Consider the following 12781-nt stretch of genomic DNA (forward strand, 5'->3'; position numbering starts at 1 on the left):
GATATGTAGACCCGGACCTGGACTGCACCGGCGGACCTCATGCGAATCCCCTTCCACATCCATCGTATGACATCACCCAGGCCACCGCTCGACCAGTGAACCTCTATCCTGACCTCACAGCAGAGGAGTAGTACCCACCAACAGCGCAACGGGGGTTACCCACTCGTAGCCAGGTGAAAGCTCAATGATCACACCGGCAGCTGGCGGCCACACCGACCAAGCGGGAACCCGTTGCCAGCCGCATAAAGAACGAGGAAATGACGCTCTGCCTATCTCCTCAACACGAGGGCAGGGAGGATGGACTGTTCCCCATGATCGAAGTACTGAACCCCCAGGATCGCAGTCTAGCATACGTTATCCGTGCATGGAGACCCAGTGACATTAAGGACATAGCAGAATGTCTCCCGGAACCATCTGCAATGGGAGGGGCAGCCCTCGCAACAGCCATTCTTGAAATGGCCTAACAATACAGGTCATCCATCTGTGATGTGCGCCAAGTCTGTATGTTCAAACTGGACCTGCACTGGGGTCGCATTCAAGGGGACATTCCCGGGAGAGACCAAGCTGATATAATGTTCAATTGGGACCAAGGACCTGTATACAGCACCGTCGTATGGGGGGGAAAGGTTATGACAATTATAAGGGCCCACAGCCTACTAGGCCCCACAGCCCCCAGTAGCCTCTATGACAAAATGATTATGCATACACTGAACTAATATATATTCATATGAATGAATCCGAATTAAAACAAAGCCACAAATCATACAATATTCTAATTTTAATCATTTCAATCAGGGGCGAGTCTAGGTTGTTACTTTTGGGGGGGCTCAACCCCAGGCAGCCACAGGGGTATATGAAGTATATAAAGTCCTGTGCAAGATATTTTTTTTTCACAACCTTTATTTTCTTAGTTACTATGCTGTTGTATGTCCAAGCAGATAGCTGGCAGTGTCAGATAAATAATGCAGTTCTGAACCACTAAAGTGATGAAATGAAAAAAGACTGTTTGGATGAAGGAATAATCAATGGTTGTGAACTGGAATAACAAATTTGAGGTATATTAAATTTCCTACGTGTAAGTTTCACTCAAAAATTACCATATTTTCCTGAATATGTTACTGAAACACATTGGTACAACATGATGTCGCCTCACTTTCATGGACCCATACAATTTATAAATTTAATCAACATACATTTTTATAAACTTTTGATGCAAAAAAATCAACAAGTACAACATGTACAAGTCGAATACTATGAGAAACAGACCACTATTTTCGGGAGCACTAAACTATGAATGGGTCTCACCTTCAGGGACCCATTCATTTTTATAAAACTTCTGATGCCAAAATATCTTGTTGTTCTGATGCAAAAAAAAAGGATGCTAATTTTCAGTTTAAAAATAACCGCTGGCATTATTTTATCAACTGAAGGAGTTTTCATTGCCATAACAACGTGAGCTAATCAACAAGTACAACATGTTCTAGACCAGTGGTTCTCAATTATTTTTCTTTCATTCCCCCCCAAGGAGACAAACATTTTATCATGCCCTCTCTGAATTGAAATAGCCTACTATTGAGAACCTGCTAATATTTATTTATTTCGATTAATAAAATTAGCGGAGATAACATCTGCAACAACTTAAAACTATTTCCAACTTCAGTTTATTAACTCCATTTGTAACATTTAAACAAGACGGCTAAGTCTGTGTGAATCTCAAAACAGAGAAACAAGAGCAAATGATTCACTGGGGTTTGCATTTAATTATAATACTTTTAAAAAGTAAACATTGGTCACTTGTCAGCTTCATCAGCTTATTCCCTTTCAAAAAAAATTATATATGTTCATCTTTCAAGCATGAATAAAGACACCAAGTCCCTCTGTCATGACTTTGTAAGATTACAATTCTTGTTAAACTTCTGACCCTTGTTATTATGTTTATTTAAAATAAAATAAGTAACTTATTAAAATAAATAAATAAATACATAAGACACTAAGGGCCCTATCTTGCATCCGGCGCAAGTGACTTAGTCACTGGCGCATGTGTCGTTGCTAGTTTACAACTGGCGCAGAGCGTTCTTTTCCCACCACCGCCACTCGCCGGTAAATTAGGGATTGATCATGCGCCCCAAGGAGCGGTTCGGCGAAAGGAGGAGGCGTGTTCTGGCGCTAACGATATTTTGCCGTTTCTGAATACAACTGCGCCACAGACCAGGAAATACCTGGTTTAAAGTCAGTGGCGCGTTGTTCAGATGCTGTTTTAAGGGTGCATGCATACACGCGCATACACTTTGCTTCTCTCATCTACACGGACAGCAGTTCCCATTTTTGCAAACCCATACATAATTACAAGAAAAATAAAATATTACCACACAAGGAAAATCATTGTGGTGTCCATAAAGATAAAATAAATAGGCATAAATCTAGCGTACACATTTACCCAAATTATTCACGCGAATTGTAGCAGGTGTAATGACGGATCAAATTAACCTGGTTGACCAATAGTGGCAAGAGAGATATGTAGGCTATATAAGGACACCTGTCAAAGTGGGTTGTCCTTCAAGAATCAGGAACCACAATTCTGAAGACTGCAAAATAAATTCTGAAGACTGCGAAATCACCTTCTGTAAGTCCATTTAAAACCTTACTCTGCAACTTACCAGTTAAGTTGAGGTTGCTCATAATTTTTCTATTGCACCGTGGAATGGAATACGTCTTGGGACCGAGGATCAGACGCCGGGGGGAGAGGGTCTACCGGCCCAGAAACACCTATCTCTCCCTGAGTGAGGAGGAATGTTATCATCTCTCCTAGAGGCCCTGGATAGCATCTTTGCTAGGTGGAGCTTGACTAATTAAGTCAAATCAGAGGTCACTAGTCTCAGGAGTTATTTTACATCTTTTAGAGCCATTGTTCTCCTGACTGTCTGGAAAAAATACTGCAGTCCATTGAAGACAGAAACATAATTCTGCAATTCAGAAAAATTACACTAGATGTAGAAGCAGCCAACATAGAGGCATTGAAGGAAGAAATGCAGTTCTTTCGCAACTCCTGGGACGACTTCCTTGCAGAGGCTTTCCTTATCGCAGAAGCTATGGATGTTCCCACTGGATTTCCAGTCAGCCACAAGCGAATGAGAAAACGTTTTGCACATGAGAGTCAGAGGTCAGAAGAAGAGGGAAACCAACAGACAGAATCAAATCTGTTTCGCAACAGCGTGTTCTATGTGGCTTTAGATAACATCATCTGTGCCTTGGACACCCGCTTTCAATCCATTGAAAATATCTGTGAGGAATTTGCTGCAATACTGAAAATCAAGGATTTAAAAGATGGTCAGATTCACTCAGTTTGCCATTCATTAACAAGCATATACAAACAGGATCTTAGTGCTAATTTTGAAAGTTAAGTGCAACATTTGAGGTCTGTTTATAGTGCCACATTTTCAGACTGCGACTCCCCCCTTGAACTGCTGAATTCCATTCATAAACTTCAGCTTCAGAGCATTTTTGGTGAAGTATGTGTTGCCATCCGAATCTTCTGTACAATACCTGTGACTGTGGCAGGTGGAGAAAGGGCGTTCAGCAAACTGAAACTAGTTAAGAACTATCTCAGATCCACAACAAGCCAAGAGAGGCTAAATAACCTTGCTAGACTTTCAATTGAAAGTCAGCTAAGCCGACAATTGAACTTCAAAGACCTCATCAGCGAATTGGCTAACAAAATGGCTCGTCGTTTGAGACTTACAGTGAACAAACAAGCCAATTTAAACTTTAATTGAGATTAGATGAGGCTTGTTGTTGTTTTTGATATTTGTTTTACAACAACGTATTCCATGTGCTCTTTGTTTCACTTGCACATTTAAGTTAAATGCTACTTATTTACCTGTGGACTATCTTGAGCCAGGACACTTTGTTTTTTTGCATATCAGTGCTTGATTGTTAAATACAATAAAATACCCACACCTATTTGTTGAGTGGTTAATTGAAAATGTATTTGCAAACAGAGGTGTAATAACGTGATGCAAATCAGGGAAATGAGAATAAGACAATTAATAATACCTAATTTACATAGTAATACTCTGACTTGTTAAGTTATTAAATGTAAAAAAGGAAACAAATTTGGTGTATTACACCAGGCACCGTCAAGAACACTGAAAAACAAGAACATTTAAGGTGGCAATGATTGGGGTAGAGGGGCCCACACCGATATTCTTTCAGGGGGCCCAGAATTCCTAGCAACTGCCCTGCCTGTATACCAACTCCTGGTGGAGAGACTCTGCGATCGGACCTGGGAGGCATTCCCTATGATTAAGGACTGGACCGCTATTCGCAAGGTGAAACAACAAGAAGGCGATTAAATGGCTGATCTGGTAGATCGTGTTAAGAAGGTGTTCAAGATCCATGTTGGGAAGCCCGTACCAACCGACAGACTAGTTCAAACTATGTACGAAGAAAACCTTACCGCCGCCTTCCTGGATGCGTTGGACAACAAAATATCAGAATTCATAGAGACACATTGCATTGGATGGTGTACCGCCAGCCTTGCCGTGATTGCAAGCTACGCCAACCATGCAGAAGGAGAAGAAGAAGAGGAAAGAAGAGCTCAGGAAAAAGGAAGAAAAAAGGAGAGCCAAAGATAAGGCAGAGACAGCCCATAAGCTTCGACTCACTCACCTGAAGGCCCTGGAGAATCCCACGCCCATCCGTCCCATCAAACACCAGGGAGGCGACCGGTCAAAAGGGAGGAACATATTTGATGGAGGCGCCAGGTGGCAAGGACGACCAAAGGAAAGTGGTGAAGCACAGAGGCAGGCCTGCTTTCGTTGTGGCGGCATGGATCATTGGTTCAAAGATTTTCCCGACAGAATGGACAAAAACAATGGAACGGTCGGCTGACAGTTTGCAATAAGTTTGACTGTGAATCATCCAAGAGGCAGCGGTGGATGGGGGCATTTGTATTGACGGGACGCAGGAGCAGGCCAGGTCCAAGGAGGAGGTACGAGCACCATAAAGGCCTAAATACAACGGCGCCGCAGCGCAGCGGCGCGCATTTTACGCGCGTCAAAAGCCGCCCCTAGCACCAACAGGAGGAGGCGTGACGGCCGCGCTGCAGTATAATCAGGAAGTCACCTGTCAATAAACCGCAGCAAAGAGAGAAACGCAATGGGTGAGTAGCCTATTGTAGCCTAGTTTATTTATTTTCCATCTTTTTGGCTGAATAATTTGAAAAATGTATAATCTGCGCAGTGAAAGTATGTTTTCAAGCATCAGATCAACTTAGTTTGTAGGGCACTTTATTGTTTTATTTACTGTCATTTCTTATTTATTTTATATTTTGCAATTATTCATCTACTGCATCAACAATCTCAATAAGTGCAGGACCTTCTATTAAGCCTTTTTAGTATATAGTGCAGTCACCTTTTAAGGCCAATTGTTATTGTGTGTATTTATTGTATTGAGCTACTGGATGGCTTTATTGGTCCCCATTGGGACCAATAAAGTAGCTATCTATCTATCCATCTATATAGCCTTAACATAGCCACACCTTTACATGTAGGCCTATGCAGCCAGTAGTTATCCATTTTAATTGAACACAAGTTATTTCATATTTTATTGAGGTTTTTTTATTTCAACAGAACAATTGTTGCCAGACAGAGGGTGGTTGCCCTTCTTCTGCTGCGCCGTAGGCGGGCAAGGAGAAGACCCAGAGAGACAGTTAATACATGACAATGCATTTTTGAACTTTGCCTGTGTTTTCTTTTACTTAGCCTATCTATTTTATTGTATTGTATATTTATTGTATTTCTATGTGAAGCACTTTGAGTCTGCTTCATGAATGAAAAGTGCTATATAAATGAAGTTGCCTTGCCTTAAATAAAAATATATATATTACAAGTAATCTGGTTTCTACCTATACATGGTGTGATTATATGTGACTTGATTTCGTCTATTTCCCATTATGGTTAATGGTTTGGGTACTTAGTCCACCATTGTTGATTTCTCACCTGAAGAGCCAATCTCCAGAGCTATGGCTTGCCAGGCAATGTCCTTTTTGGAGTTGTCTTTGTAATGACGAGAACATTGGTCATACAATTCGACATATTTTTCCACCTCGACGACCAGTCTATCATCGTCCATTCTCGTAATTGTTTCTCACAAACGAAAGAGGGCGACATCCAGTGATGAGGGGTAGATATGGAGGTGCCTACGGGACCCGGGATGTACAAACCAGCTTTTAAAAAGCCGGGGCGGCGACGCTTGGGAATAGAACTCTTGTCTCGAAGACTAGTTGGGCGGCGCGGCGCGGAACGCTGCCGCGCAGCTAGTCGGCGCTGGTGTGGGCTAGTATATCCGGAATAATGGGGGCAGACTTTTTTACGCGCCGCTGCGGCGCCGGTGTATTTAGGCCTTAACACATACATCACCAATGAAATGAAATCAAATATTGCAGTCAGTCATCATCACGTAGTACTTAACTATACCCATGTCCTTTGCTAGTGCGGAGCGCAGCTTCTCCATCTCCACCCTCCGTCGACTGAAAACAGATTACGGTCCACAATGACAGAGAAACGCCTGAACAACCTTCTCTTCCTCCACATCCACAAGGATTTCACTGATGCCCTGGACCTCAAAAAACTGCTCCGGAGGTTTTGCTTTGCCAGCGAGCGAAGGGAGCTGTACTTCGGGAAAATCTGAGGAGGATGGAATAAGAGACGGAGTTAAGACAGTGAGGCTACAAGTGCTACTTTTTGAGTAGGTGTAGGCGGCTACTCCATTCTTTTGGCCCAAATAGTGTTCAGTAAAAAAAAATGAATAAAAATAATAATAATAATAATCAGTTGGTGACTGACTGTTGGCTTGTTTTAGCCTTACACAATTCTATTGTTTTACAATAAATTATTCTGATAACATGATGTTTCATTTATTCACTCCCTCACTCGCTCACTCCCAATTAGTTAAACTCATAGTGGTAGATATAACAGAGTGGCAACACTTCCATTGGACTCCGTTGTAGCGCCTACTTCCGGGGTATGGAGCCTCGAATAGTTCCAAACAACCATTTTACGGCGTAGGAGATCATTAATTTCCATTGCTGGCCGTCGAGTAACTTCTGAGGTAAATTGATTAAATAGCTACCTCTTTTGAATGGTCAACTTTCTATATTGTATCAGAGGCCCTTTATGATGCATATACTGATGTTTATTTGTAAATGCACAGCGTAATTATATATATATTTATCTTGGTATACGACCGATTGCCTGCTAGTTTGTTAGCTCAACTTCGTCACCTGTGAAGGTATCTCCAGGGGTAAATTGATGAAATAGCTACCTCTTTTGAATTGTCAACTGTATTTTATTAGAGGTCCATTTATGGTGCATATACTGATATTTATTTGAATATGCACGGCGTAATTATATGTATATTTATCTTGGTAGACGACCGATTGCCTGCTAGTTTGGTAGCTCGACATCACCACCTGGGAAGGTATCTCCAGGGGTAAATTTATTAAATAGCTGCCTCTTTTGAATTGTCAACTGTCTGTATTGTATCAGGACCTTTATGATGCATATACTGATATTTATTTATATATGCACAGCGTAATTATATATATATACATTTTTTATCTTGGTAGACGACCGATTGCCTGCTGGTTTGTTAGCTCGACTTCGCCATGTGAAGGTATCTACACCAACAATTACGAAGTTCAGTAGTAATACATAATAATAATAATGCATTTAATTTAGAGGCGCCTTTCAAGACACCCAAGGTCACCTTACAGAGCATATAGTCATCATAAATCGTTTAAAAAACAAGACATTGTGGAAAAAAAATAAAATAAATAAGTAGTAGTGAATCTAACTTTTATTTAGTTAGTTATTTATGTTGGATTACTAGGATCATTTAGGTTGATTTAAGGACGGGTTTTATGATGCGATAGCTAGTAGAAATAACGGTGTGCTTGTTTAATTGTATCCTGGAAAGGGTGATGTTCAGCACATGAAGCCCTATAGATGCCGCCGCTTCAACAATGCTGATTATGATGGGCGGTGAATTTAACCTGTATGGCTTTTTCGTTTTAACTTGTTGTTGACTGAATTGTTTCTCTTTCTTAGTGCCAAATGGATTCTTTTTTGTTTTACAAGAGCCCTCTCTGCTCTCCTTCTCATTAATTTTTCCTTTTCTAGTTGCCTTATTAGGTCCTCCACAGTCACCCCATCAGTCCCTGGCAGTCTAGTCCCTGGATCACCTGCCCCTGGATCACCTGCCCCTGGATCACCTGCCCCTGGATCACCTGCACCTGGATCACCTGCCCCTGGATCACCTGCCCCTGGATCACCTGCCCCTGGATCACCTGCCCTGGCAAAGTGGCCTCTTGATTGCTCTCTCTGTCTCCTGTCATGTCCTTTTCATCGCTCTTGAAATCCACCTCAATTTCTCCCTCAATCTCTGTAACAGTTACAAGGTAATGTTGCTGTTATATGTATTTTGCCTTTGCATTTGCAACTACTGTCATCTCCAATGTGAGGCAATGTAAGAAAATTAAATAAAGCGAAACATTTCTGTAATGTGAATTCAATCATCTGCCACAATCAGAAACCAATAAAATGTATAAATGGATCTACCGGCAATTGTTGATTGGTTAGAAATGTGTCGATTATCTACATTGTGTGCAAATCCTCAGAGAATCCCTGACCTCTGGTTGTTTTTTAAACTGAATGTACAAATATGAATTATGTAATCTCATTAGGAGTGTAGTTTATCCTTGAATTACTTGAAATGGGGAATATTGCTAGCTGCATTGATCATACCGAAGTTAAATTTGGCGCAATATGTGTGGTCCGTTGCACTTGGTTCTGGAGGCACCCTCACAGAAGGGGGTTTCCTCTTCTTCAGCTTAGGGCGATGAGTGAAAACTGTTGGGACTGCATCGGGCCTCAGCTTCAACATCCCTTCTTTTTGTGGCAGTGAATTGGTCATCTTCAAAGTGTACCTGTAGGTAGGCTTGTAAGATCAGTTTTTGACTGTTGCTGACCCCTGTCACTTGTAAGTTTTGACGGCTGACCATTGCCATCCATTTCTTTCTGCGCTCTTGGTCTTTGGAAGCCATACATGTGGTAACCCTTCTCAGACCGATTGGAGAATCCAAACGCTGCACAGCCAACCATGGTATGACCATTGATCTAAATCAATTTTGAATTTGCTCAGGGCTCTTATAAGTATTGTAATGGCATAAAGTATAGTATATTTGCAACGTTATATGTTAATGGTTTGCCCTAAGTATATTGTGTTCCCTGCTGTGTCCATTGTTGAATCTGTTCACACAATCGCACTCACTTGTTCTTGTCACACTAATTGTTTAATAAAAAAAAATACTATTTCATTCATCCAAGCGTAATGAGTTGTTATTCTTTAATATATTTGATACTTTGTGTGGCTCATGTCTTAAAATGATCATGGTAAAACATCTTGAATACTTTGATTTCAATACAGATGTAGGGTAAAAGTTAAGGTTAAGCCAGTATGCTAACACGAACGTGAAGCTTTCCCTCAAACTTAAAAACATATCTAAGTAATACTTAGAGATAGCTTTCAGTTGTCCCTCTACCACTCTAAATGTAAAACTGACATTAACAAATATGCGATAATGCCATAACAGTCAGACAAATACTTGTATGTGTTTTTTTCATTCATATTTAACATTCAATATTGAAATCTCTGCTGTCCCATAGAATAACATTGACAGCGCGGCGTGTTTGGAACTATTGAGGCTTACATGGACCACGTGACAACCACGTGACCACCCTGTCGGCGAGATCATAGCGTGTCGCAACTCTCTCTCTATAGCTCTGGTTAAACTGTAACCGCAAACAATTTGGCAACAACGTGGCCTAGCCTAGCCTGCTTCTGAGGAAACATTACAAACAAACTGTTAGGAATAGTTACCTTGTTAATTCTTGAGTTATAGGCTCCTCCATTTTAGCCCAAATATTTCTATTCTATTCTTTTTCTTAAGTCTTTTTAAAAAAATAATATCAATGATCAATAATAGATTGAACATTACTTTACATTTATTTTTTATTTGTGATGTCCTCATCTACCTCATCACTTAGCGGCAGGTTCTGAGATACTTGATTGATGATTATACTTGATTGATGATTATATATGATAGCCCCGTATTGCAGTTTCACAAGGATCCATATTTGATAATCTTACCTAATGAAATGATCAGTTGCATATATCATAAGTAAATGTAATGGCTAAAACACATGCCAGCTCTTTTAGTGTACAGACTTCCTTCCCCACTCTGTTTCCCAAAGTTTCTGAATGTTAAAGGGCAGAGGACGCTGTTAACATTCGATGGAATGGCCTCTGAGTGTAGAAAAGGTTGGATACATTTGACATAAGGCAAATACACAATCAAATCAAACGCATAACATAGGTCTAGTATTTTTTTTGCTGAAATCATACATATTATACCATTAACTACATTATCATGCTGGTGGCTAGTCCATTTATTGATGGGCAAATGAAGCTTCGGTGAAGCACTGAACCACTTAGGCACATTGTTTCGAAAATGGGTTCATTACTTGAAGCTTCAGTAACAGTGACCTCTCCTGGTGAAGTGCCAAGGCTGCAACTAAATTAGCCTGGCTAGATAGTGGCCAGGAGGCTTTAAGACAGTGACATAAATCAAGTGCGCACGCACAAAATCACACACACACACACACACACACACACACACACACACACACACACACACACACACACACACACACACACACACACACACACACACACACATACACATACACATACACATACACACACACACACACGCACACCCACACTTATACAAAGATTGTGATGTCATTATTTTTTTACTAATTAAGATTAATGAATTTATGTATTGTGCTATAATAAGAACGTGCTCGGAAAATATGGCAGAAGTTGGGTGTGCTTGTGTAACCAGGGGGTATGTGGGACAGGGAATACTCAAAGATTTTGATTCAGGACCATTCTTTTTTCAACACTTTTTGGACTGAGCATGTTTCTTTTTTTGCTTGCAATTTCTCCACAACATCCACGAGAACATTTGTTCAGAAGGAACATATGAGGCCGTTGTACATAAACATTGTTGCGCCAGTATGAAGAGATGAGGGTACACATTTTGTGATTGATCCAATTCACCAGTGGCTCCTCGGATATTTCCAGCGGTGGATCGGTCATGTACCGCTGAACAGAATAAAGTGTTTCCACATGTCAGAACGACCTCACTTCCTAGATGCTTCCATAATGATGATAAATCAATACGAACGTAATGACTGTCACAGTATGAGATAGGCTACTACGAACCAAACGCAATGTTGTGCATTAAAGTTTTTATGCTTTGAAGGCGCTACAATTCAGACTCGAAACGAGGCGGTGCCAGTTGTAGTGGCAGTGTGTGGCTGCGCAAACCACTCAGGCGATTGGACTGCCATCACTAAGTCCATTGACCAATTGTGCTTGCAGTTGGCAATCATTATAGTCACTATCCAGTTTCCTTATGGCCTATCTTAAATTCTTAAAGATAACATTTGCCATAAAGTAAGATGACGACTAGGTCCTTAGTTACCACCACGACAGGGTAGAATCTAAATTTCGAAACATTTCTTCCCTTCCCCTCTCAAAATCAATACAGAAGAATACCACGGATGTGATTGCTCTAGACTAACAACTGAGTCAATGCTGAGTCACAGTCTCCATGATAGCCTTCCCAGGAATGCCGTCAGCATGTTTGGCAGGGTGAGGTTTTACAGCCTCCATCACACAATGGAGAACCAAACCCATTGCATCCTGACCGGAAATGACTCCATCAGCTAAATTATGTGTTTAAAAATGAGAGAGATGTATTAATATTATTATTAATCATAAACGTTAATGTGAAGTTGTTTAAGATAACCTCATAAATCTAATAAAAGAGTAAACATATGAACATTTTCACGACCGACTGTGTTATATTGCCTGATTCACTGAACTTAAATTAATTGTGAATCGTAATTTCAAGAGAAAAGAATGATTAATAGTTAGTAAAAGTATGTAAAAAAAAACAAGTATAAAAACAAGATATACCATAGATTACACTTGGGTTTTGGTTTGTCGGTGCCGTTAAAGTAGTAAACAATTATAAAAGCTACTTTAACGGCACGACAATCCAAAACCCAAGTGAAATCTAGATGGAAAAACTGTGTCGTTCAAAATGTGAGCAGCTTTTACTGCTTCGCCACCTACAGAGTATGTTATGTACGATCATTCAAAAACTCCATGTTATTTCCCATAGACATTTGATCGATGGAACCAGGAGCCTCGGAGGCGGGACTTATTCTCCGTAAGTCTGCTCCTTCCGGTAGACACCCATGGGACCTAATGCCGCGTTTCCACCGCAGGGTGCGGTACGGTTCGGTTCACCTCAGTCCGGTAGTAGCGGTATAGCCAGCTCAGTTTCGAGGTTGCGTTTCCACCGCCGACAGTACCCTTTATGGTAGGCCGGATGTCGATCACCTCGGCAGCTACGTAAACATCGTAAACAACGTCTTCCTCCCCAAGAATGCAGAGGAACGTCTCCACCTCCTTGTTCGCCCAAGCAAGCATTTTACGCGACATGTTCATTGTAAAGAATAATACCTCAAGGCTACTTTTTTTCGTTTGTTTGTTTTTATCCCCACGTCGCCCAGAAGTGACGATTCTGTCGACCAATCAACGGAGGGGGTGTGTAGCTCGAATTTTCCGGCACTCTTTCAGGCGT

The 12781-nt window shown here is 41.0% G+C and overlaps 1 protein-coding gene across 14 annotated transcripts in view; it reads left to right on the forward strand.

Annotated features, from left to right (window-relative positions):
- LOC130380433 (C4b-binding protein alpha chain-like) overlaps positions 1 to 12408 on the forward strand; it is a 63822-nt gene extending 51414 nt beyond the window's left edge. For 3 of the 14 annotated variants that reach the window (XM_056587630.1, XM_056587689.1, XM_056587639.1), the window contains one exon: positions 5631 to 6463. In XM_056587630.1, the coding sequence (XP_056443605.1) occupies positions 5631 to 5830 (200 nt within the window). In that variant the 3' untranslated portion in view covers positions 5831 to 6463. The other 11 variants (XM_056587730.1, XM_056587715.1, XM_056587723.1 and 8 more) reach the window with 9 other exon arrangements.
- The last annotated feature ends 373 nt before the right edge of the window (positions 12409 to 12781 follow it).

The sequence above is a fragment of the Gadus chalcogrammus genome, chromosome 1 (genome assembly GCF_026213295.1).
Source record: "Gadus chalcogrammus isolate NIFS_2021 chromosome 1, NIFS_Gcha_1.0, whole genome shotgun sequence".
In the NCBI taxonomy this organism is placed as follows: domain Eukaryota; kingdom Metazoa; phylum Chordata; class Actinopteri; order Gadiformes; family Gadidae; genus Gadus; species Gadus chalcogrammus.